Raw genomic sequence first — 26,499 nt, forward strand, 5'->3', positions numbered from 1 at the left:
CACAGATTACTGGGCCTTGTGATGAAACTTATAAAATTATATGTTCTCTAAATAAAACTATTTCACTCTTTTGAGTGCAATCACCTGAAAATGGATCAGTTTTAAAGTATTTTAGAAGTGTTTTTATCTAACGTCATTGTAGTAGCTGATCTCATGGTCTGTGCAACTTCATGGTGTATTCGGCTTTGTTAATACTTCCTATTCCAGTGTCGATATTACTGAGTGTGAAGGATGAAAACCAGATGGCCGGAGAGAAAAGTTTACCCACCCTGAATACTGGAGGAGTTCTCGTCAGGATTTTCCCATCCACGACCTTCGTCATCCAAAAGGTGGCTGGTGTAGTATTCGATGTGGTTGTGAGAGTCAATGGAAGCAGAAACTGTTAAAGAGAGGGGGGAATAAAATCTCTGGTTTTTGGAGCAAGTATGTATGTCATTATAGCGTCATCACGCTGCAGAAATATTCAGCCCATTGGAGTAGAGGTCAAAATAATTCATGGTCCGTGTCGCAATGCCCGGGTGTTTATTACATAACGTCAACTTTTCCGGAACATTCGCCAAATGTACTGGAGTGTTTCAATGGGAAAAACCATTATCAGCTTATCACGGCATCCAGGGATGGACATTAAATTTTCAGGGTGACCTGGAGTGGGCAATTTTACCCTCAGTGGGTCACTGGGCGTAGTTTCCTTATCCATAATGCCCCTCCCCCACCCCCTCTACAAAACTACCATTCTTTTTCATTTGCATAGGCTTTAAATCTATCCCATTTGACGGAAGAGAAAGGAACTCATGGGCAATGGAATCAAAAAGAGGCCAAAAAGCATTTTATGATCATTCTTTTCAGCACGTTTGGATAACTTTCGTTCGTAACATGGTTTCCATCCTTGTGAGGTGCCATGACCCTCATCAACTACTCCTACATATCTTTTCAAATTTGCTGAACTGGACTGTAAATTCTACCCCAGATTCCCTCTAACTAATGTTCGATCGAGGTTCACCAGGCTATATTATTTAAATCCATCTATCAAGAACCATAATATACTGTTTGGTTTGGCTTTTGACATTCTGATCATTCTGCATCGATTTTCTTGTTTGATTTGTTTCCCTGAACTCCTGTAGCCCACCACTTTAATATTTAATTCCGATTCAGTGTTACAGATGGGAAAATTAATTCTTAGTTTACATACCTGATTGTAATTCCCCATAATTAATTATGTAGAGATTAATTTGCGAATCGTATGTCCATTGACGGAAATTTATTAATGGCTGTTTTTAAAACGCTTTCACTACCTCCCAGCCCATCACAATTTGGTCAATCGTTACATTTAGAAAAATATACCGTTTTCATCCAAAGTCTAAATCGTTCAGATAAATTTTGAACAACAGTGATATTAGCAGGGAAGCGTCTTGAAAACCGATTCCCACTTTATTTCCTCTACATAACTACCTTGTATTCCACACTTGGTTTTCTGCCTTGGAGGCAGCAGGCTACCCATTCTCATAGGTGACTCCATTTAAAAGTAACGAATAAGAACAAACAGTGCATTTCATGGTCTACAGATGTCCGAAGCTGTTTGCAGCTAATGGATACACCTGGTGAATCGTCACCATTGAAATATGGGAAACTCGGCAGGTAATTTGGCCACAGCAAACTTCCAGGGGCAATCGCAGCGATGTGCTAATTAGCAGATAATCTGGCTTTGTGATTTTGATCAAGTGATACATACTTGTCAGTATACCAAGGGCAACACTCAAATCTCCAGGTGAAGACATTTTAGTCACCACTTAAACAATGACTCTGAAAGAGAACACTGCCAATAGGGCATCAGCCGCTCAATTCTTCACCAGAGTGTCAGCCTTGATATTTCTCTCCAAGTACTGGAGTGGAACTGGATCCCGAAAGGGATTGACTCAGAAGCAATACTCAAACCCACTGGGCAATAGCTGAGCACTTGCCTTATCCACCTGTATATTAAGTGGACATTTCCAAAAAATTATGTATCCGCAGAATTTATGTCCTCACTGCTAAGCTTATCTATGCTGTTAACTTCTTGAAGGTTTTGGTGAGGTTCTGAAAGTGAGAGATCCCATTATGAAGTATTTGCTGACTGCTCTTTACTTGATTTGATGCAAGTTTGTACTCTTTTCCTCATTCGTATCAATTTCATTCATTTTTCTCCCCACAACGTTCAGACAACGGATCTTTCTTCCCGGGATATTTTCAATCGTCCTATGTAACTGTGGATTTAATGACAGTTATCCTCCAGGATCGTGGCACCACCACCGCTTGAAATGAATTGGTTAATCACTGTAAATGTGCCTCTGCTATCGTGTAATATTTTTCTGTAATGAGTGAAAGCAAACTGTTCTGACATGTGCTGTTGTTGGTGAGTGTTTTATAATTTTATTTTTAAATTAATTTTAAATGTAATTTCGTCATTCCTATCCTTATTTCCCAACATCATGTCCTCTTACCTTTTACCCCTGGCAAATACTAAAAGAAAAATATTGAATAATGTTTCTGATATTTCATGAATGCTGGATCTTATTCTTTCAGTTCCTTTTGGAATACGGTCGTGCAATTCTGAATCACACGTCCTTTTTCACTATAAATATTGGGCTAACTTACTAGACGATCCAGCGTCATTTCATTGATTAGTCGTAATTATCACCGTAATTACATTGGTCGTCTTTTTTCATATTCTCCCCTTTCCTGCTTTGCCAACCCACCGCTTCCCACCATTGTTATTCTTCCCTATGTTATCGTCATTTCTTTGTTTTTTTCATGTGCTGTTGTTCCCCACAGTTTGCCATAGTGTTTAACATATCCTTGTCAGTTATTGAAACATATTCCCTTGGACTCGGTTGAAAATAGTTTGATTTTTTTTCCAATACAGATATACATAATATTGGATAAAATATTCCCAAATTTCAATCTCTGCCCCTGAGAACAGGGGTCCTTTAAACTGTCATAGTTGGTACGAGTGGTTTGCAATGTGTATTCAGTAATCATCTCTCTGTATAATTTATTCAGTCAGATATCTAATGGAGGCAGGGAGCATTCTGTTTGTAAGTTGGAAACAGCAATCTGCTCGCTATTTTCAAATAAACGGCGAAACACCTTTTGAGCAACACAGAATTTTGGGAATTTTGAGATGCTCATTACTCTTCATGCATAACAGACACACACGGATATAGGGCGCTTTCACATGAGGAAAGTGAGCTCAATGCCAGTCGTGCCCATTCATTGTACAGATTTAGAAAGCAGGTAAATGGAAACAGAATTTCCCAGTGCAGAACTGCGTTGCAATTGAAGTTACAAACCTGAGCCACGGGTCAGAGCAGGATCCTTGACAGGCGGAATATCTTGAATTTCTTCATAAATTGCTTGGGACATAGCAGTCGGCGAACCCCAACCGCCAGTGACAGAACCTGATGGAGGAAAGGTAGAGAGAATAACAATTTGTTGTGTTTTACCATTGTTTAATAATGAAATGTTTGCAAATAATAACACAAAGAAGATGGGAAAGTGAATGCAGATAGTCAGTGAGCTGGCTAAGAAGGATCTTTTGTTAAGTAGGTGTTTTTACGAGAGAGTGCGTATCCATATATCTGTGTGAGAGAGAGACTGAGAGGCAGAGAGAGATAGATGGTATGTGCGTGTGACTGTGTCTCTGTGTGTGTGTGTGTGAGTGTGTGTGTATGTGTGTGTGTATGTGTGTGTGTGTGTAACTGCAAATATGTGTGTGTGTGAGAGAGAGAGAGACTGAGAGGCAGAGAGAGATAGACGGTATGTTTGTGTGACTGTGCCTGTGTGTGTGTGTGTGTGTGAGAGAGAGAGACTGAGAGCCAGAGAGAGATAGACGGTATGTGCGTGTGACTGTGTCTCTGTGTGTGTAACTGCATGGACACGTGTTCAACTCCACCAGACTAGGGCCCAGTTTCATTAATGTTAGAAAAGACGAAAAGAGGTTTTTTCGGGAGAAATCAAGTCCAGCTGATCACTCCGTGGTGAGGCACACGGGGATTTCAGCTGAAGAGAAGCAGGGAAATAAATCGCTGAATTATGATGACATCATTAGGTTGGAAAGTGCAGCGAGGAGCTCACGCTTCCTTTCTGTATCACATCAGCGTTAAAATTAATTTGAAGTGCGCAGCGAACATTTGCGTGATTATTGTTCAGATTGGAGTAGTTAGTTATGTAAGGGTACACAATATTGATAAATGGGTGCCGAAGATCCTATAAAAGTCTCACGTCTCAAAACTGTGGATCGATTCTGGCTAGAGAGCTCAAAGTTGGCCATCTGGGCAAGGAAATGGAAGGAGTGGACGGACACTGATTGGATAGACGTCGATTGCCTGATGCAAAATTACTGGGCATCATGTGTAAAATGTTTCCGATAACCTTCTGATCTATGGCTACAACAATAATTTCACCTTGAGCCGCAGTAGCGGTGGATCAAGTAGGACTGAGAATGTGGACAGTCAATGACTCTTCCATTTAAATGTCACATTTTGCTGTTCCACCAAATGCTTTGAACGAGAATGCTGGCTAAAATTGGCTTATAATAGTTTCCACCATGACAAGTAACAACGTGTGGAAAAAGTTAATAAAGTGAATCCTCACCAAGATATGAAGCATGAAAAGGCCCGAAAGAATTAGAGCCAATAGGATTCGGGTGGAAGCTCTTCGCTGCTTGGAGTCAGAGGGCGCACAACACAAGGGAGTTGTCGTTGATGCAGGTAAATCATCTTTCAGTCCTGGGACATTAATACAGAAGCACCTCAGCTAAGGGTGCCAGACCCATCGATCGTCATCTGTTTCATCACTGACCATGTCTTCATCTGACAGTCAGGAGTGGGAATGTTCACTGATGATGGAACAATGTTCAGCTCAGCTACTGCAGCAGGCTGTGTCCACGTGCAGACAGCCATGGACCATACACAGGCCTGACATTCAAAATGGCGAGTACAATTTGCGACACAAGTGCTAGGGAATGACCATCTCTAACATGGTAAAATCTAACTGTCAGCCTTTGAAAGTCAGTGGCACTGCCGTCCGCGAATCCCCCGCTAACAACATTCCGGGGGTTTCCATTGAACAGAAACTGAACTCGGCTTGTGAAATAAATGAGGTAGTGACAAAAGGTCAGAGGTAAGTCAACTTTTGACTCGGCAAAACCTTTAAACCATCTACAAGAGACAATCAGGAGCGTTAGTGAATACACTCCACTTGCTTGTTTGAGTGCAGCTACAAGAAAACTCAAGAAGTTTGCCACCATCCAGAGTACAGCCTTCCACTTTATTGGTACCATATCCACAAGCAATCATTCCGTCCACCACCGACGTACAGTGGCATCAGTGCGTAAAATTTACAAGTTACAAATGAAGAATTCAGTAAGGCTGCTTAGAGAGGGCCTTCCAAAACCACATAAACAAACACCGAGAAGTACAATGGAAGCAGACACGTTGGAAAACCACGTCCTGGAATTCACCTGACAAGCTTCTCACCATCCTTATTTGGATATATATCGCCATTACTGCCCTGTCGCTGGGTCAATCATTAAACTCCATCCCTAATAGCCCTGTGGGTTTACCTACGCAAATGGATTGCAATGGTTCAAGAAAGCAGCTCATCATCACTTTCTCAAGGGCCATTATGGATGGACAATGAATGAATGCAGGGCTGTCAATGAGGCTCTAATCTCATTCATGAATTTAAACAAAAAATAAAAATATCCAAGATTTATTGTGAAGTCAGTGGTAAGATTTGACTCTCACCTTTCCTTGATGATTGTCTCTGCATTAGCACAATTAGTGCGATGAACTCACAGATCAACAGGATCCCGAGTGTTATACCAATCACAAGAGGGATGGAAGTAATATCATCTTCATGACCTTAATGAAATTTTAGAGACAGATACAAAAGAGACACTGAATGCCTTGTATTTTTAAATGGTCCATCATTCTGAAACACTCAGATTAACTTCAGAATGTTTTTTTTTTTTAAAACACGAAAATGTCAATAATAGCAGTCCATTCGGTGTATTAGCCTTGACAGGAATATTACTTTTTAATTAGACCTACCTGTGGGTGTATACGGAGAAGCAGGCAATGACAAATCGGGACCTTGGGGTATAATGCAAAAAAAAAACGATACAGCATTAATTTAGAAATACATCTGTTGTTCATAATTTACGAATTCATCAGTTATATTCTGCGAACAATAAACGACCACTACTATCCCGGCCCCAGACCACAGCGTTAAGAACTACACTTACCGGAACAAATCACACTGGCGTCCTCCTTGTGATCACAGTCAGATTGAGCAGATCCTGAGGAAGGACAATCGGAGAGAAAGGACTCGCTTCCGGTACACCTCACCTCATCGAACCAGATATCACCTTCACCCTGGCCAAATGCGGCCCCCACAGTGGCCAGTAGAGCAGATCCACAATTCAGCTGCCTGCAAACAACATTGGCATCGGCCATGTCCCAGGAGTCATCACACACCGTGCCCCAGGTATTATTGCACGTTATCTCCACTCGCCCGGAGCAGTTGGTGTTACCCCCAACCAGACGCAAACCTGCATCCGAATCTGTCAAAGAGAATCAATCACTATTATTTCAGCGGAAAAATACAGGTATACAATTCAGCTAATTGGTGTAATAAAGCGGAGTAATCACCAGATTCTCGACTGCAATCCTTTTCACTGTGCGGTTGTCCCTTCGTTATCTTTCCTACTGTGAGTAAGGAAACGTGCTGACTCATTTGGACATCAATGTGTGAAATAATACCCGCACATTCAATGGTTTATTTTGATACCTGAACAGGAAACTCCTGCATCTTCTCTGTGATTACAGTTGTGTTGTCCCCACGGATCTGTCCGACATTGCCAAATGGCCGACTCGTGAAAATTACATTCCATCTCATCGAGCCAAATAGTTCCGGATCCTTCTCCGAATGACTGAGTGGTATAGTCTATAGAAACCAGGGGGCCACACTGAAACTGCTTACAGATCACCTCAGCATCATGGCGATCCAGTGCTTCCGAACACACTGTTCCCCAGGTCCCATTGTAGAACACTTCCACCCTCCCCTCACAGCGATGCTTTCCATTCACCAGCCGCAGCTCTTTGTGTTCTATCAACGAAAGAAGAAATCTCCAGATATTTTCAGTGATAAATGGAATCATGTCAACAGTGCCCCCTCAACCTAAGTTGTGTCAGATGTGTTTACTGAATAGAGATAATTATTTCAGAAATGTAACAGAGGCACATGTAGAATTCAATTATACAATCAAGGATAATCAACACAGATTTCAAAAGAGCGAATTATATATTTTCCAATTCATTGTTTTACTTGAAGAAGTTTCAGAAACTTTATACAGAGATAATACTGTGTATGTAAACCGCATGGATTTTGGGAAAAAAAAAACAATAACTTTCGCAAATTTATTCCACAGCCGAATTAAGGCTGAGATCAGGGAATATGAAATTAGTGACACGGTGGAAAAAGATCCAACAAGCAGCAACACAGGATGTCACTTATAATAGCAGAAGTCGGGGCGTGGTGTGCACATCATTTGATGCTGGGGGACACTTTTGCTTAAGATAAATGTATAACATTTGCTAATTGGAATTGAAGTAAATATTCAAAATGTACTTCGGCTTGCAGTTAACACCAAGACAGATTCCACTCACTGCAAGCAGACCTTCAGAGACTGCAGGATAGGCGTGTCAATGACGAAATTATTTCACTACTGATTAGAATAAATTCATGGACGTTTGGTGGGTTGAATTGTACCGATGCCTTGACTGTAATATTTGATAAACACACGAAGGGAATAACAGAGTGGAACTCAGCTCGGGCCAGATGAAATCATTTAAGACTCATGAGCAGATTAAGCAGCAGTCAGACGCGTTGAGCCGAATGGACAGTTCATGCGCGGTTTCTGCGCCATTCAGTAAAATGCCATCTGTGTGAACGTTCTCTTATAATGGAAATGAGTTCATTGAGGTCACCCTTACCTGAGCACATGATCTTCACATCTTCTTTATGAGTACAGTCGTGCGAACCCCAATATGCCGAGGGGCATTGCCAGAGAAACGATTCCTCCCCTGAACAGTTCAAGCCTTCCAGCCAAACTGGACCTGAGCCTCGTCCCCAAGAGGCAGGAAGTGTCACTTCCAAAGCCTTTCCGCAATGCAACTGTTTGCAAACGACATCAGCGTCTGTCAGATCCCAGGAATCATCACAAACTGAGCCCCAGGTCCCGTTGTAATAAATCTCCACTCGGCCTGCACATGGGCTTCCACCGTCTGACAGCCTTAACTGTTTGTGTTCTGATCCAAAAAATACAGCATTTATCATGATTCTTTGATTACACGTTAATCTCATAACTCAGTTTAAACTATTCGTTATTATCCAGCAAAAGTAATAAAAAAACATTTAGCTTGACTGTGACAGGCAACTGATTCCATGGTTGAAAATATGTATCTCAAATTACTTGAAGTAAATAATGTGGAGTGCACAAATAATTCAGATATTCAGACACCTGACTCCAACGATATTCTGGCTTGCAGCTCAGCTATTGTGTGATCAATGCTGTGCGCGCTGTTTCAACGTCAATTGAACTTTTCCTAATCACCGTTCTACCCAAACTACTTATGAACATGAATTGTACACGGCTTTCTTCCCCCCTGCACGCATCCCGAACTCTTATTTCACTCGATTTCTGAATATCTCTCTGTTTTATGTGGATAACATGGAAAAATGCTGTAATTCCTCAGGGGGTCTGGCAGCATCAGTGGAAAAAGAAACCAAGTTGGCGTTTTAGACAGACATTTCGGAGAAGCTCAGCATTCTGCTGCTGAAAGGACTGTAAGTGCCTCGGTATTTCAAGGATGGAATAATCCAGATACCCCATGAGCGGCCTGTCGCCCTGATCAGTTCATCAACTGCAATTCAGTGAAAACGTTGTTAACACAAATTCGCACCAAGCTGTAAGGCCCCTCCCGACACCACAGCGCCTCCCCCTCAAAGCATCTCCCGACCCCGCGCCAACAACTGGAACACACTCTCCCAACCGCGCAGTCAGAATTTCCTCTGATAGAAAATTGGAAATTCCGTCGGTAATAAATGCGCAGCAAAAATGCATGTCCTGCTTGTCGATCAGTTCTGTCGGTGCCCACCCTCTACGTGTTAAACCTCCAATGTTAAGCAGTTAGATTAAAAGCAATCGAGGAACAAGTGAAGTACATTCACACTTTCCTCCTTATTAGATATTTCTATTTATATTCCTATAAAAGTGAACTATTTATTCACCTGAACACAGAACCCCGACGCCGATACTCCCATTGAGAGACGAATTCATTGCAAATGAGCTGCAGTTGCGGAGATGCAATTCGTTTCCTCCACACTGGACATCATTCACCCACACAGGCCCTTCACTCTCTCCATACTTTGTAAAGGTATAAGCGGCAATTGCGACACCACAACCTAGTTGCCTGCAGACTACGTTAGCATCATTGAGGTCCCAGAGGCTGTCCTGTACTCTGCCCCAGCGACCGTTGTGGTAAATTTCCACCCGACCATCACAGCGGCTTCCCCCATTCGTCAATCTCAAAGACCAGCTTTCATCTACAAGAAGAAAACCATTGAGACCAACGATTAAAGTTCAGCAAAATAATGCACATTTTATTCAATGTAACCCGGGCAATAATTGGCCAATTAAATGTCCTGTTCCTGATGCTAAGTTGAAGCATATCACGAGGAGCCTGCTGAGCTTTCTGGGGCGGGACGGTGAGCAGCCAGCATTCGTGCTCCGTTACTGGCGCAATGACAGAGGTAGAATGATGGATGTACTCCTGCAGATGAAGTTTAATGATGCTGTCTACATTCTAGCAAGTTGCTGTTAGCGGAGGAATATATTGTTAATATTCAAATATCGCAGCACAACGTACTAGGTATAGAACTGATGAAAATTCGCGGTAGAAATGCTGCATGAGAAGGCTACTTAGGTTCATGTGACTCTGTGATCTGTTGTCATGGCCTTATAGACTCAGTTCTGTGAAGAAAGGACAAATGAGTGTTTTCATGTGTTTCACAGGAAAAAATCCGGGGGTGATGTCCGTCTGGTTTATTTGTTGGGCAGTCTGAACGAATTTGGCAGGGATTTTGGAACGGGCAGATAATGTTAGAGACAAACAAAGTGCTCAGGAAACTGGAAACGAAATGTGGCATTAACGGAGGAAATAGTGCAGTCTTATTCAGGAAAAGGGTAACAGGGATTGTAACAGAGCCTCAGATGTCTGAACATACATTGTGGTAAATAATTTTCTTGACGTGCGGGCGCAGTTCACCTCTGAAAATGATTCACGATCGAAATGGACAATTGGCTTAGACAAGTGCAGGAATATGCAAAAACTCCAAAGCTCCCTGGGTGATAAAATAGATGGGAGTAAGATGAAGCAGAAAGAAGTGCATGTAATATTGAATTTGGATAATGCAAGTGTTATCCACGATTAATATACAATATCCAGAGGGTATAAAAGAGTCCTACTAACATTAAAGTGGATCTTACCGTCTTATAATGAAGCTCAATGATGGTCAAACAGTAGGCAGATGAAATAATGGAATTGCTAATTACTTATAACGAGGAGGAATTAGCTTGGGTACCCTATGTTGCACTTGAGGGGACACCTGGAATTGCCGAGATGTACTCAAGGAGCATGACCAATGTCAGAGCCGAAATCGCCAGATAATGGCAATAATCTTCCAATCCTTCTTCAATGCCGATAGCTGTAGTTTCCAAATATTAAACCAGTGTTCAAGAAAGGGCATAAGGTTAAGCGTAGTAACTACAGACCAGAAAGTTTAATTTTGGCTTTGGGAAAGCTTTTTTTCTTGGAATGATACCTTGGGGCAGAGGTAGGAGACCATTGAAACATTCTGGGTTAATTAACAATCCAGGCCGGACTACTTAAGAGACAATGGCATTGGCCGGACGTGCTGGAGTACTTTGATGATGTTACTGAGAGTGTTAATCAGGTTAATGCGGTGGATATTTTTTTGATGAACTTTCAAATGAACTTCGTCAAAGAGCCACAAAATATCCTTGTCAGAAATGCTAGTGCCTGTGGAATAAAAGAAAAATGGCTGCTTGGAGATGGAATTGCTATTTGAAAGGGGACATAATGTCATGTCCAACGTTTCATTTCTCCAGGCCGGAGAAACAGAACATTCCAGCTGGCGGGAAACTCTGATTTTCCGTTAATATATATTCATCACCCAGACTTGATTGTAAGGGAACAATTTGAATTTTGTTTCATATTACACGGCATTTTGAATTGTTGTAAAATATGAAAAGGATCAATTTCAATTGGACACTGAGAAGCAGTTAGAACGGGCGGAGAAGTACCAGATGAAATTTCGTTCAGGGAAGTCTCGGTTGTCCACTTTTGACGGAAGTAAAGAAATTCATATATTAATTAGATAACTTTTTTTTTCAAAACTACCTGACGTCTCAACGCAAGTTACAGTCATTTAATTCCATTGCGAATTGTTGTCACTATTGCAATGTAAGTAATGCCGAATCCATAATGGGTGCAGCAAAATCGCACAAACACTCGTCTGATAATGACCAGATGAGCTGCATTGTTTGCTGTTGTTCAAGGGATAATATTGGATAGGACACCGGGGAAGACTCCTGGGTTTCCCTCAAAGTAAAGTCATTGTTAATATTTTTAGCAAACTTCACTAAAGAATGCAGACATGGCATCGATTTTACCTCTCATCTGGAGCACGACAAATTTTAGAAGGTAGCATTCCCTCAGCACTGCACTTCATTCTCAGACTGGACTTCTCTGCTTAATAACTTGAGTCCGGCTTGTACCAGGCCTTGTGCTTGAGAAATGAGAATGTCATCAAGTGAAGCAAGATTGTCACACGAAGGACGAATAGAAGTAAAAATAAAAAAACGGGATCATTTCTAAAGGAATGTCAGCAGCTCAGGAACCTCGGGTGCATTTCTACAAGTCATTGTAGTTTACAGCGCAGTTTGCAAAAAGGCTATTAAATTTACCAGCTCTTTGGTTTATAATCAAGGCACAGAATACACTGCTGGGAAGTTTAAATGATTCGCTTCGGCCTCAACTGGAGTAATCCGTCCATTTATTGACTATACACTTTAGGGAGGGTTTGAAGTCTTTAGAAAAGAAGCAGAAATGCTTCAAAAGGTGTATCCGGAGATGATAACCTTACTTTTACTCCATAGTTTGGAGAAGCTATGAATATTCCATTTGGAGAAGGAATGCTGAAAACCTCAGTGCTCTGAATAAAATGATACTGAAAAATTGGTCCCATTCGCGGAAGGATCAAGAACGACCAGTGCAGAGTTATTGTAATAGGCAAAGGAAATGGTGACGTAAGGATGCTTATTTTGCATGGAGTCAGTAATTAGGTTCTGCAATGCATTGTCTGATAATGTGGTGGATGAGGATCTGCAATGCATGCCTGAAATTGTCGTGAATAAGGATCTGCAGTGCACTTGTCTGAGAATGTGCTGTATTAAGATCTGCAATGTTCTGTTTGAAATTATAATGGATGAGAATGTGTAATGCATTGACTGAGAATATGAGTGATGAGGACCGGGTATGCAATGTCTGAGAATGTGTTGGATGATGATCTGCAATACACTATCTGATATTGTGGTGGGTGTGTATCTGCAATGCCCTGTCTGAGAATGTGGTAGGTGATGATCTGCTGCACGCTAGCTGACAAAGTGTTGGATGAGGATTTCAAATGCACTTTCTGAGATTTTGGTTGATGAGGATCTAAAAAAACACAGTCGAAGACTGGCTGGTGTGGATCTGCAATGCTCTGCTTGAGAATCTGTTGGATGTGGAATGCAATGCAATGCTTAAAAATGTGGTGGGTGAGGATCTGCAAAGCACTGCCTGAAAATGTGGCGATTTGAATCTGCGATGCACTGCCTGAGAATGTGGTGGATGTGGATTGTAATGCACTGCTTGAGAATGCAGTGGGTGAGGATCTGCAACGTATTGTCTGAGAATGTTGGTGTTGAGGATCTGGAATGTACACATATGAGAATATCTGGATGACGATCTGCAATGCACTTTCGTGAAATGTGTTGGAGAGGATACGGAATGCACCTTCTGAGAATGCGGTGGATGAGGATCTAAAATGCACTGTCTGAGACTGACGTGGATGTGGACCTGCAATGCACTGTCTGAAAATGTGGCGTATGTAGATCTGCATTGTACTGTCTGAGAATGTGCTTATTGACGATCTGCAATGCACTGTTTTAAGATTGTGGCATTTGAGGATCTGCAATTTACTGTTGGAGAATGTGAAGGGTGAGGGTCTGCAATGCACTGCCTAAGCAAGTGAAGGATGCCGATCTGAAATGTACTCTCTTAAAATGCTGGTGATGACGACCTGCTTTTCATTGCTGGAGAATATGATGGAAGAAGATATGAAGAGCACCATCTAAGAAATTGGCTGCGAGGATCTGAAATGCACTGCCTGAAAATCTGGTGGATGAACATGAATCGTATATTTAAATATATAAACGTCAGATAAATGCAAAATAATGCAGGATTATCGTAAATTATCGGGTGTGTGACTGGGTGAGATAATTTTGCAGAGAACCTGCACAGACTGGACAGGCCAAAAGGCTGCTTTATGTGCTGCAAAGATTATGATGCTCCATGATTGAATAGAATAAGAGGACTCACCCGAACACGTGACACTCGCGTCATTTCCATGTGAGCAGTTAAAATTTTCCCCGGATGTAACCGGACACTCCGACAATCGGGATTCGTTCCCGCGGCACCTGTAATTTTCCTTCCACACCAGGCCGGTTCCCTTCCCAAAGGGAGAGTTTCTGGGGATTTCCTTTACCGCCCCGCACTGAAGTTGCTCACACACCACACTGGCGTCCTCTAAAGCAAAGTGAACATCACACAGCGTCCCCCACTGCTCTCCGTGCAGCACTTCTACCCGGCCGGAACACTGGTCCCCACCACCAACCAAGCGGGTTTCATAGTTCCCTGTTTTGAATAGAAATACAGCCCAAAGCAATTTGAAAATCACCATGAGAATATTTAAATGGAAAAACGTAACAAAAAAGATTAATAAAATCATTTTGCACTGCACTGTTTTCACATCTTACCGTTTGCTACCAACTGAAATGCTAAATGCTCTCAAAAGAACGTGTCTACTTGCTCAATGTTCACTTCTTACTTGTAATTTATCATTTTAGTCATGGATGTTGTCCTGGATTTGCTCGGTGTGTTCCTGGGCTGCTTCCTAATTTGATGAATTGTGAATAGAGATGAGCACTGAGCAATCATGATCAAACAACTCCTCTTCTGAACATAGGATGTAAAATGGGACATCGGTGAAACAGTTGAAGATAGATCGACATTGATCAGTAACTTAGAAAGTGCAGTTTCCGTTTAATCACCCTTGAGTTTAGTTTTAAAAGACTTATACAGTTTTACAATTGCTGCCCTGTGCAACAAAATCCAACAATGTGTTACATTGCTGATGAATCAGTTCTGATGGTGACCAGGCGAAGTCCATGTGCCCGGATTTCTTGGGGGCGGGTTTGGAGAACTCTCCGCATTTCATCCAGTAATATAACGCTGTTAAGATTAATCACTGCAATTGTGTCGTACAATGCACTTAACATATTTGTTTGAAATCATGTGCTTCTTTCTATGTCAATATCGATTACATTTTGAAACGAATGGTATGTGCAGTTAACATTGGGATGCTGTTTGCATCTAATCCCCGTGCTGTCCCATGACTTAGACTCTCCCTATGCACAGAAAGCTTCCTCCCCAATTCCCATTCCTCAACGTGTAAAATATCAACCCAAATATTCCGTCCTACGGCCTCTAGGAAACCAGAGGTACGGCAGATATGACCATGCCGTCCCTGCAGAAGTATTGGCGCCTTGAGCTATCTGTGAACAGCCCGGAAATTTTCAACTTCATTTGGGGAAATCCCCTGCTCCCTGGGAGAGTTCACAAATAAGCTTGGATCAAATACTGCGGCGTGCTGTCAATTTCTCCCGGGTTCGTTAGCCAGGGAATTTATAAAGGGAGGGAGAAAAAAACAATACACTAAGAGCCGGGAACTGGACAACCGGGCTCCACAATCGCTCTCACTGAATCCCGCAACAGCATCCCTAACTATCCGTGTGACTGGGGAGGGAGAGGGTAATTGCTTGCGGGATTTTACCAACATTATTCCCTCTCCATGGAAGGTTATAGCAAGAAGCCAGCAGCCATACAAAGCGGGACACCACGTGCCAGTCCGATGTGAGCTTATCTTTTTAAATTAACACAATTTATGAAATGAATTTATTATTCTCATAGATTCTAATTGAATAAAACATTCAGTCCAAATGGACAATCCTGCCCTAACTCTCATTTTTCAGCTATGAGCAGTCCCAAAATAGCATTGCCGCCATTACTCCAGGGCAAATAAATCAGACCCGACGTGCGACGAGAGCAGAAAGTATATTTGTACCTGAGCAGATCGCGCTGGCATCATCGCTGTGTGACCAGGAATAGTGAGCCCAGCGAGCTGATCTACACTCGCGCAGGGCGGCCTCGTTCCCGCTGCACTGAACACCATACGTCACAATGGGTCCGGATCCTTCCCCAAAGTGAGCCTTGCCCGGTGCAGAGACCGCGGTCCCGCAGCCCAGCTCCCGACACACAACAGTGGAGTCCTGCAGGTCCCAGCTGTTATCATCCACAGTCCCCCACTTCCCCCTGTAGTGAATCTCCACTCTTCCTGCGCACCGACTGCTCCCATTCGCCAATCTCAGTTTCACTGCCTCTGTAAAATACAATAAAATGAGCAGAATTATAACCTATTAAATCCACGAGCCCCAACTAACCGGTCTCCACTTTCTGCAGGTCAGAGCAGGAGAATTTGCAATATTGACCTGCGCACAATTTCCCATTGAATTATATCGAAAGTGTCAAACACAAGGTAACAATTGTATTCAACCCTTTAAACGAATCGGTAATAAGTGGGAGAGATGCCCCTTCTGGGACAGTTGGTCGATATGTTCAGAATATATTCCAGTCCCCAGAGACCAGGAGATGGACGTGACTGTAAACGCTAACTGACTGATTGGCGGAGAGTGAGATCCAGCCAGGGGGCAACTTGGACGCTCCTCCTCAAAGATAGCCCCACCCTCCCCCAAACACCGGAAATGTAACGTCACGTGACCTATATCTCTGTTTGGATGTGATTCGCGAATTGGCAGCCCATTTGGGATCGTTAGCAGTATCAGTTCTCATTGACCTTCACCTCCCTTGTCATGGTCGCTCTGCATTAGGCAGCAGTTGTCCCTCAACAGTGTTTAATTATGAAAAATTACCGGAGTGCAGGAAACTTTCCATTCCTCCCTGAAAGGCACTGGGAGAGCGAGTTAATCGTTGATCAAATCGGTACTGGAATTGTCTCTGATAGCTAGTTTTAATTAACGTAGAGTGGACAGGAAGATGTCAAATAATACGAACATTCAGATTTATTACCTGATGGATCAGCCTGACTGCTCCCAGTTCTGCCTGAAATGAAATGAAATGTTGAGAATTAAAGTTTCATGGGGTAAGAAAACAGTGAAACGGCCAGAAAAGTTATTTCTCAAAAGCAACAGCGAGAATATTTTGTCCTTTTTTGAACATAGGGTTTGCAGAAACTTGATGCTAAAATATTTCACAAACACTCCAGTTTGCATCATTATCTGAGGGTAGATTTCCCGTCCAGTTTCGGAAGAAATAATCCCGCGGTTTGTGATTTCATCTGTTTTCCAATCCTAATGAAGCATCCAGTACAGGCTCAGCAGCAAGTTCATGTTATTAACTGGTCACCGTTTACCCAGGAGATCCCGAGAATACCCCATTACACAGATCACCTTCTCACCATCTAAAGTCCCTCTAACATACTATCGATGATAACTTTACATCACCAACCTTCTGTGCACGATGACATTGTGACCTGCATGTTCCTTGGTCACTTTCCATTTGTTAGTTTCACACAATTGACTGAGCGTTAAAATGGGTTCGGGTTTTTATTATAACCAGGAGGATTTTCGGCCATATTTATATTCCCTGCTAAACATGTTGTAGAACATCTCACATTGATTCCCGCCCTCAGTTGGATTTCTGCAGACCCTTGCTTGATTTCTGTAATCCCTGTACAAAGCCAGCGCCTACCTAGACTATAAAACTCAGGAGTTTGTTGGAGTAGTCTTTGATTGCCTTGGTAATGGCAATGGCAAAAATACTAAAGAAGCTGCACACCAGCCACGTCATAGCAACCCCCTTGATGGGCAGTCCAAACATCTCCTCATTAAGTACCTCATGTACAAGATGCACAAAATATGAATGCGTCCTAAACCCTGGTATAAAGCGACATAAAAGGAAACGAGTTTGAAAATTCAGATCTGATATCTCATTAACTACAACAAGATCCTATGTAAAAATAAATATGAAGCATTTGGAAATGGCGGACAAACATTCATGTTCACAAGTAATATTCACTTAAATGTCTGCCTCAGTAAACTTGATTTTAATTAAAAATATTTGACACCCCATCCTCCAATAAAAAAACTAATAACCAATTATGTTCACAGGTTAATTCCTGGGAAAATGTGAGATCTTGCGCTCTCCTCAGCTTTCAGTGTGCAATTAATATTCATTAGAACCATTATTATCCTATCACAAACAACATTGATCGATTTCAATTTACAATTTAACTTTGCAAAATTAACAGTCACTGTCCATAAGTCTATTTGAAATCTTTAAGCTCATTATAGCGCACAGCATTCAGAAATCTCTGCCACAGATAAACATCTTTTTGAAAAATGCTTGTGGGGGTTCAGTTGGCAGGAACCGCAATTTTAAAAGGCTTTGACCGTTCAGCCAGTGAACTAACATCCCAAAATATTATACATGCTTCTCTAAGAGTAAAGGCGTGCGGCTTCCAGCAAACTGGGTTTAGAAACATTTGCACTTGACACTTCGTTTCCCGTGCAGGAGCAGCAGGGGAGAAATTAAACCCACTGACCCTGTATTTGAGTTGTATTCTGGATTAAATCGAAATGTGATATGTACTTGTTCGCGTATTCAAAGTTTTTGTTAAGCGGATGCAAGTTACTATTTAGATATTGCAGTTATTAATATAATTGGATTAATTAATTTCCCTGTTTGATGTAATGAACGGAAATTAAAGCAGTCCGTAATATGCATTCAATGAAATTTCTACAAGTTAAATAAACCCTTTAAAATCTCAGCAGGTCCGGCAGCATTGGAGAAGAAGAAAAGACTTGACGTCTCGAGTCCTCATGACCCTTCACCAGAAGTTTGAAGGGTCATGAGGACTCGAAACGTCAACTCTTTTCTTCTCCGCCGATGCTGCCAGAGCTGCTGAGTTTTTCCAGGTAATTCTGTTTTTGTTTTGGATTTCCAGCATCCGCAGTTTTTTTTTATCCCTTTAAAATCTCGCTCCGTCTAATCCCAAATATTCCAAATTTGAGCACAATAGGACCCCTTTTGGGGAATTGAACCTGATCAGCGCTTGGTTTGTGAAAATTATTCTGGATAATAAAAATTTCTTCTTCTGCCTCCTTTCTGCGCTCTGCAGGAAAACTTCGTTAAATTAATGACACAGTTAGGATTTTAGAATTTAAGCTTCTTTATGATTTGTTTTATTAAATTTAAAGTAAATAGCCAATATAAATGTTTTTCAGAAATGAAAAATGTTTCTGATAACAATACTCGAATTAATTCCCTTTCAGTAAACCAGAATTTATTTTCGTGCCTTCGACCGACAAAGCAGCAAAAAATAATCCTCGCCCCGATGCAAATTAATTGAAAAAAAAAATCTCGAGATCCCCTTAACTCTGCATCAAAGTTATCGGGAACTTGGAAGGAGGAGGAGAGAACTTAATAATTTATTGACACTCTACATGCAAAAAGTATGAAGTAGAAACACCAACTTCACCAAAAGGTCATAGCTTAGGAGAAAATAAAAGCTAAACAAAACTCAGAGCAAATACGTAAAGATAAGAACATTTTTAGCTTTGTAACAGTTTGGAGATTGGATTGAACAATTGTACTCATGGCAAAAGCTAGTGCAAGCAATATTAATGCTGACAATGATTAATATTTTATTACACTCTGTTCAAAAGTCGTGTCCAACCCGCAAATGCTGGAGAAAAAAAAAACATTTGCATCCTTCTTATTTCACTTTATCACGAGTAGGTTTGACTGTATTTCAACTGAGGAAAGTGAGTTAATGAAGTATCTGCTTTGGGTCATTGATCGGTGAGTTCAGCCCTGACTCAGATTCTGCACTCATTGAGTTAATTTACATTCCAGACTCTGATACGTTCCATTCGAACAGCGTCAGTCTCCACTATTTCTCCGCTGAATTTCAATTACCAGGTTACTATTACATGTCGAATCTGTTGTTTCTGTACAAGAGGCACAGAGGTCAAGATATAAAGTAAATGCTGGGAACGTGATCGGTTTCGACTTTTTGTCATCCAAGTCTCAGTTTCATATGGAATTAAGTTAATTAGCTGTAAAAAAAAATAGCCTAGTTTCCGGTCTACAAAAGTAATGAGGAAAATGTGGCCCGTTGATCTTGATGGATTTAAAAGTAAACACATGCGCAAAGTGTCTACAAGCTCAGATTTCAGCACAATTAAATTAACTCTTCAGAATTCACCTCCACAACCCTAACTATTCCAGTATTCGAAAAAAGCTTTTTGTTCAGTCCTGGATATGTGAAGATAATTTCTGGAGCAATACATAAAACATGCCTCCAGCAGTTCTTTGATTTAGAAGATATGTTCCTCCAAACAATTACATTGTCTGGCATTTAGAGCCATTCATTTATTTTTAAATAACGGAAACTGATTTAGAGAACCATATACCTTTTACCGTTTACCTGACACGAGTGCAGCGATTTTCCATCTCAGTAAACCAGCATTTGCTGTCGCTATTTAGAGATTTATAATTGTAACCGAAGAGACACGCTGGAATCAGCAAAAAAGCTGAAAAAAAGCATCGACATAAAAGTGAACAAAAATTCAGGCAGGTGCAAGGAAATAAAGGCACAACACTCGATACCTCATTAAACACCACATAGGACCGTGAAAAAAGTAGAATATGGAATAAATTTGAGCAAACCTACTTTTGACATAACCTTTCAAAATAAACAATTAAATGCGAATTTTAACCTTCATACAAGGTGGTCATAACTTGGAATGATGTACTGACAAGTTAATTAGGAACATTGATAAATGCCATTTCCCACCAGTTAAAGGAGTTGCAGTAACAATATCTTTGGAGAATGCACTTAATCACCAATAGAAAACATAATCATTTCAATTTTGCTCTTTAATTTTATATCGATTTACACTATTTATCGAACTTGCAAATCACTCTAAGGCTGAACCAACTGTTATAGATGCTTTAGTGCTTGCCTCTATATCACACATAATTCAGACGGGACGTCGACTAGAAATACATTAACATGTGGGGTGTATCACACGTTAGGAGGTGCAGTTTCATATTCAGTAAATTGACATAAACCAAGACTCCGCTACATGTTATTCTAACATTGATGGCTCTGTACGTCGTACCAGCTCAGCTGATATTGTCCGATCAGAGTGTAAATCTTCATGAGCTGTGCGTAAGGAATAGACGCAGGAGACTCAATAAATGCATCTGCTATGTTATTTTTGTTCTATTTCGAATTTAAATCAGCCTGAGGTAAGTATCAAATGGACGTTTAACACAACCACCAATCAGGAGAAACCCCTTTCAAATATGATTCTAAATGATCGATTTTGAAATCACTTGAACTGCCTAAAATATTCATTGAATGAAATGTCAGCAATAAACTCGACACTTCAATCTTCAATTTATACGATAATAATGAAGGGCAGAAATAAATTTACATCGTCCCTTTTCCATAAATAAAGCCCATACTGGAACACTATCTCTCGGGAAAGCCATCTGCTTTACATTTGTACAACTTTCTCAGTTGGGAATATTTTTAACTCCGAACTAGCCAGCCGGTAAAGGGACCTCAGGTGAACGCCGATAGAGAACAGGAACCTTCGCGGGTGGAACAATCGGATACCGCCTTGCCCCACTTTACAGTTTTGGCCCCTTGGTTTCTGCGCTACCAGAATTTAAATGCGCAACCGAACATGTTTTAAATGTGATGAGTGTTTCTGGATTCTCCGGCATTTCAGATAGCGAGCTTCCTTCGCTCTGCGTATTATTATGCATCAATATCCCATTACACAATAGGAAAATTTGTTAATATTGAAAAAAGAATCCTGAAATTGCCTTCCCAATCATCTCAATAATATAAGCAGTAAATCTCAAAATGTGTATTGATAATATTCATTGTTTAATAATAGAGGAAGCCTCAATATAGAACAGAATGACATCAGTTTGTAAGAACTCACAGTTTAGAAGCTGCAGTGCAGTTAGAGTCAGAAAGGACCGCAACATCGTGCCGAGAGGGGGTTCCTGCGATGGGAATTGAGAATGAAACGAATGCTGTGCACAGATGCCAAGCTCTCCTTCGAACACCTTCCGAAAACCCGGCTGAGTCGGCAATTAAGAATTTGAAAACTCTTGTACAGGGGTGACTCTTGCTTCCAAGTAACCGATAGATGTTATCACGTGAGAAAGCTATACTGCCGCCTGCGAACAAACCAATGAGAATGAACCAGCCCATTAATGGAGAAATCGAGCCGAGGACCCATCCACCGCCTTTTTCCTGTGAGGAAGGAAAGGAAATGAGTTACCATATTCGGTTTGTTTGAAAGCTGCAAAGTTTTAATTTTTAAACGTACTGTGATGTATTTTCTGCGTCCTGATTATAATCTGTGTTTGAACTGGCGAGCGTTTGGTTTACCGCTTTCAATGTCAGGCAGAATGCAGCGCATTGAACCGTAAGTTCATAAATGCATTAAACGTATTAAACAATTAAATATACTTGACACACTGGTACAGTTTGTCGAGAGGCCTTTTCACCATAGGAAAGCGACAGACACAATCAACGCAAATATCTATTTACAACTTCTCTTTCTAAGATGCAAGGCCGCAGGACCCAGTTTAAAAGCTTCGCAGATAAATAACTCTGCGTATATTGATGACGCTGTGTGTTTGCACTGGATTTTTCTGTGGCTACTACTTATATATTTCATTGGATTGTCTGCAGTCCCATAACGAGTTTATTTTTTTCAAATTTGTGCAGGAGAAATTGACGGACATTCCATGTAAGATGATGGTCAATACATTTAAAATTCAAGCAGCTAAACTTAGCGATTTAGCTAACTATTGAGATTGAAATAACCTTAAATCAAAATACCGGCTGCATCTCCATTGATTTCTAATTTATTGGTGCTCATTGTTATCACACTTTGAGAAAATGTTTCATTTAAATGGCAGTTGTTTGATTACCATTATCACCTATAACAGATGTGTAGAGATCACCATTATTACTTGGGCGGTTTTCCCAATTTACCCAGTCCGATCTGTGCCGTTCCTAAATCATTCTCTATATGCTGCCGAAATGTAGTTGCAAATTCTTCGGGAAATATTGCCAATCAGTTGAATAAATGTGTTTCCATCACTCAGCGTTAGTCTTGGGGAGAAGTAGAGAACACAGGGATATTTGTTCCAACATGAAATGTGTTTTCTTTTCAAGATGAGTAATTACTATTGAAGATGTTTGTGTGTAATCACAAAGCAGCTCGTAATGTGTAGAAAAAACAGAACACTCGCTGTATGTTTTGCTGTTGTGCAGAACTGACAGGAAGCACCTGGCGTTGTGGTGATTTCTGCACCAGCAGCTTCGTCGCTGCTCCCTTATAATATTGACATAAAGCATTTGGAGATTGAAAATGTCCAGGCCACTGAATCGGGGCTGTATATCGGGATGACAGCACAAATCCCAGGGAAAAAAATGACAGAATGTCGCCTGCAAATAATCTAATCAGTGCCATTGACTGTTGGTCAGGAAATAAGATGTCGGTAAACTGTCGAGACAGTCTGAGGTATGCTACAAACAAAACGTCTACCATGGCGGGTTTAACTGACTATTGCCATTGCTCAGACTGTGAACATCTGCACCCAGCATGTTTGCATTTACCACCGCCCCAACCCCCAAAAAAAAACAAAAACACGCCCCGAATGCCACCTCTTCCTCAACAACATCGTCCTCAAGCTACTGGCGTTCTGGGATCCTGCTAATAAAATGCTTCGTTTTGGCCAAGCTCCCCAGAGCTGACCAGGGGCATCACTTTACAGATCGGATTTCGATGAGGGATAAAGATTTCCTCGGATAACGAGTAAGCCTCTTTTGTTTGTGTCCTGAATGTTTCTAATGGTTCTGGGCTGCTGGACAGTGTATCAGTTTAAATTTCAAAAGATGGCTAGATAACATGGACAGAGATATATACTGGAGGATTTCTGAGATGCTTGGTCAGTTTCAGAGCACAGGGTAGCTTTTCTACATTTTATTCATTTGTATTCATAGCGAGGAGTGAGTTGATGGGTCGTGGTAACTTGGTTAAGTGATGAATTCTAAATCACTTGCTTGGTGCTCAGAAAATTACAGATTTGGTCATTGAGCTGATTGCTGTGGCGGGTGCGGTACAATTATTGTATCAGGTGTTTGTTTTTTTTTAACAGTCGTGTGCTTCGGGTCAATTTATGAATGTTGAATCAGCAGGATATCATTATATTGATATGGTATTTGCATTTCTCCCTTTATATGAATTACATTTTGCCAACTGTCAATTTACCTTAAAATGTATCACTTAGAAAACCCCAATGCAATACTTAATTTGTTATTTGCCGGCTTGCTTGATCACTGCTTATATACAATGTTGAAGCATTTAATGTTTCACTTCTGATGATGACAGTAATGGCTAAATATAAGAAAGTTCCCCTAACACAGACACCTTTGGAGCAGTACTGGACTGCTGCTTCATGTAAAATCAACGACTATTCAGTATCGCTCGCATCTTTCTGTCCCCCTGGCGGAATTTCGGCAAATTGGTTTTGCTGCTTTGATTACCCATATCCAATATGTGAATGTGTTTCAGATTCAATTTCGCCAATGTCTCTCTCTTAATCACACGTTAGCAATAATCTACTCTCCAGCACAGACAAAGTCAAAGTAGGTGTTTAGTCGAAAATTCTGGGCTCTGCCGACAATGGGAATTTTATTTGTTGGTCCATAATCGTCCTGATCTAAACTTTAAAGCCAATAAATGAATTAAGCTAATGTTCGAAACACTTTCAATAGTCCCAAATAATCCCGAGCCATCATTCGAAGGCCACAGAATGCTTCTGCCTAATGTTCAAACCGGCTTTAAATTGGACCACCCACATCCCCGGCCTTCCAACTGTGTTCACAGAGCTTCAGCTTGTTTTTTGAATTGGTGCTTAATTCCAATTGCTGATGTCGGACATTCATACGTCCATCTGACTGATGCGAGTCAGCCTTCAGAAGATGAGTAAGGTTTAATCAGGAAGCCGATAAAGGTAATGGGTTCACATTAATCCAAATGGTTGATTTACTTCAGTATTGATAGTTCATTATCAGCTCTCGTTGTACTTATCATCTTAATGAGCTGGATGATTCATATAATACTAAATAAGTTTTTAACTAGTGATTATGCGCTTTATTTGCATAGTTCACTTAATTGATAGCGCATTGCTTTACAGTTTTTATTAAATATGACATGGGTACACGATTCAGTACATCGGTGGTAGTACGGGTACATATATATGAGTCAATTTGACTTTTTGTCTCAGTCTGCCATTGCCCATAGACTTATGGAGCTCAATAAGTTAACTGGCACATTATCAGTTTACCGGTGTTCCGTCAGATCATTGGTACATATTGCATTGTCCCAATATGGGACTTGTGTCAGTAGAGCTTGAAGTTATCAGTGGTGTTTCATGTTCTATTTAGCAAATCAGAATGTGATTTTATAGACTTTTTTTGCGTTGCTAGAACGAGAGTGGCAGTTTTTCGACAGCTCGAAGTTAACGTTATTTTATTGGTTGTCGAGGGTTCGTTGGTGGGGAGCTTGTACTTTTGGAGGAGTGAGGCAGTTTAAGGGTAGCGTGTTAGTTTTAAGACAGTTGGGTACATAATATCTCAGTGCTAGTTTGAAGGTGATCGAACATTTAAATTCAATGGATTATGTGCTAATCATTGTGACAGTGTATACGGCAGGGCCACAATTTCTGGTTCTTCAATTAATTTGGGACATGGGTAATCTCTTGGTTTTTGTTTCTTTTGCAAAAAATAGGGTGTTATTGCTCAGGATTGAGGACCTTTGTCATTTTGGGGGTGATTACTTATTTTCTATGTTTCTGGTTACTTTATCATCACAATGTCAGTTTATAAGTCACTATGCCAGTTTATGGCCGAGTGTCTAAGTAGAGTCACATCGGCAGTTAAATTATTTTTGGTTTTCCTATGAGCTTGTCTCAGAATCACAGACTTCATAAACATGCAGTTTTGTGTGACTGTGTGCTCAGTCATTGACATTAACATAATGTACAAAGAAGCGAAGTTTACACACTCAATTTGATGTGCATGTTGCCTGGCACACAATCCTCTACTTTCCTGAATCTGTGCACCAAAACTCATACTTCTTCTTCACCCCATTTGGACCAAAACCCCACCAACAAACATCAAACCATTGTTTTCAAGCCTGCTACCGACCTCAACTCCAAAGGAGAACATCCCTCTGATCCCTCCAGCCTCATGTTGCCCCAACTCTACAGCCAACTTGTACCTACTTTATATAAAGTCTCAAAAAGCACGATCCTATTTAACCCATTGTCTCCAGCAGTGCCTACCAAAATGAAATTATACCTTCATAATTGTCTCTATTTTTTCTCCCCACTGTTCATAAAATCCCTACCTAAATTTGTGATTATTCAAACTCCCTATATCTCCTCAACGTTTTCCAGTTACTTGGCCCTAATTGCTACTCTTCACTATGTACATCCAATCCCTCTAAACCTCCCTCCTCAACATGGGCGTATTAAGGGCTCTCAGTTTCTTCAGCCAAAAGAGGCCCGAACAGTCCCCATCCACAAACCCCCACCTCAGCCTGGCTGAACTCTTTCTGCAATTGAGGAAACAAACATTAACTTGTTTTCATTTTTTTCTGCAAAATAAGAATCACACAATCAACGAACTGTAAAGGAGTACATGGACGGCATTAGGCCCATTGTGTCTACTCCGGCTCTCTGGACATTTTAACTTCGTGTCAATCTCCTGCCTTTTCCTTCTAACCTTGCACATTGTTTCCATTTTGATAATCACCCATTCATAGTTTAAATTCCTCTATAGAAACTGCCTCCACCATAATTCCAGTCTTGG

The 26,499-nt window shown here is 41.0% G+C and overlaps 1 protein-coding gene across 1 annotated transcript in view; it reads right to left on the reverse strand.

Annotated features, from left to right (window-relative positions):
- Positions 1-446: 446 nt before the first annotated feature.
- The window catches only part of LOC121293400 (deleted in malignant brain tumors 1 protein-like), a 29,831-nt gene continuing 3,778 nt past the window's right edge, over positions 447-26,499 (reverse strand). The window contains exons 2-16 of the mRNA XM_041216450.1: positions 24,484-24,597; positions 21,672-21,861; positions 16,590-16,622; positions 15,568-15,882; positions 14,532-14,675; positions 13,764-14,078; positions 10,708-10,806; positions 9,331-9,645; positions 8,034-8,348; positions 6,829-7,146; positions 6,690-6,746; positions 6,284-6,601; positions 5,784-5,900; positions 3,327-3,434; positions 447-565 (exon numbers count right to left, since the gene is read on the reverse strand). Coding sequence (XP_041072384.1) covers positions 447-565; positions 3,327-3,434; positions 5,784-5,900; positions 6,284-6,601; positions 6,690-6,746; positions 6,829-7,146; positions 8,034-8,348; positions 9,331-9,645; positions 10,708-10,806; positions 13,764-14,078; positions 14,532-14,675; positions 15,568-15,882; positions 16,590-16,622; positions 21,672-21,861; positions 24,484-24,597 — 2,877 coding nt within the window. The remainder of the gene's footprint in view (positions 566-3,326; positions 3,435-5,783; positions 5,901-6,283; positions 6,602-6,689; positions 6,747-6,828; positions 7,147-8,033; positions 8,349-9,330; positions 9,646-10,707; positions 10,807-13,763; positions 14,079-14,531; positions 14,676-15,567; positions 15,883-16,589; positions 16,623-21,671; positions 21,862-24,483; positions 24,598-26,499) is intronic.

The sequence above is a fragment of the Carcharodon carcharias genome, chromosome 21 (assembly GCF_017639515.1).
Source record: "Carcharodon carcharias isolate sCarCar2 chromosome 21, sCarCar2.pri, whole genome shotgun sequence".
NCBI lineage: Eukaryota > Metazoa > Chordata > Chondrichthyes > Lamniformes > Lamnidae > Carcharodon > Carcharodon carcharias.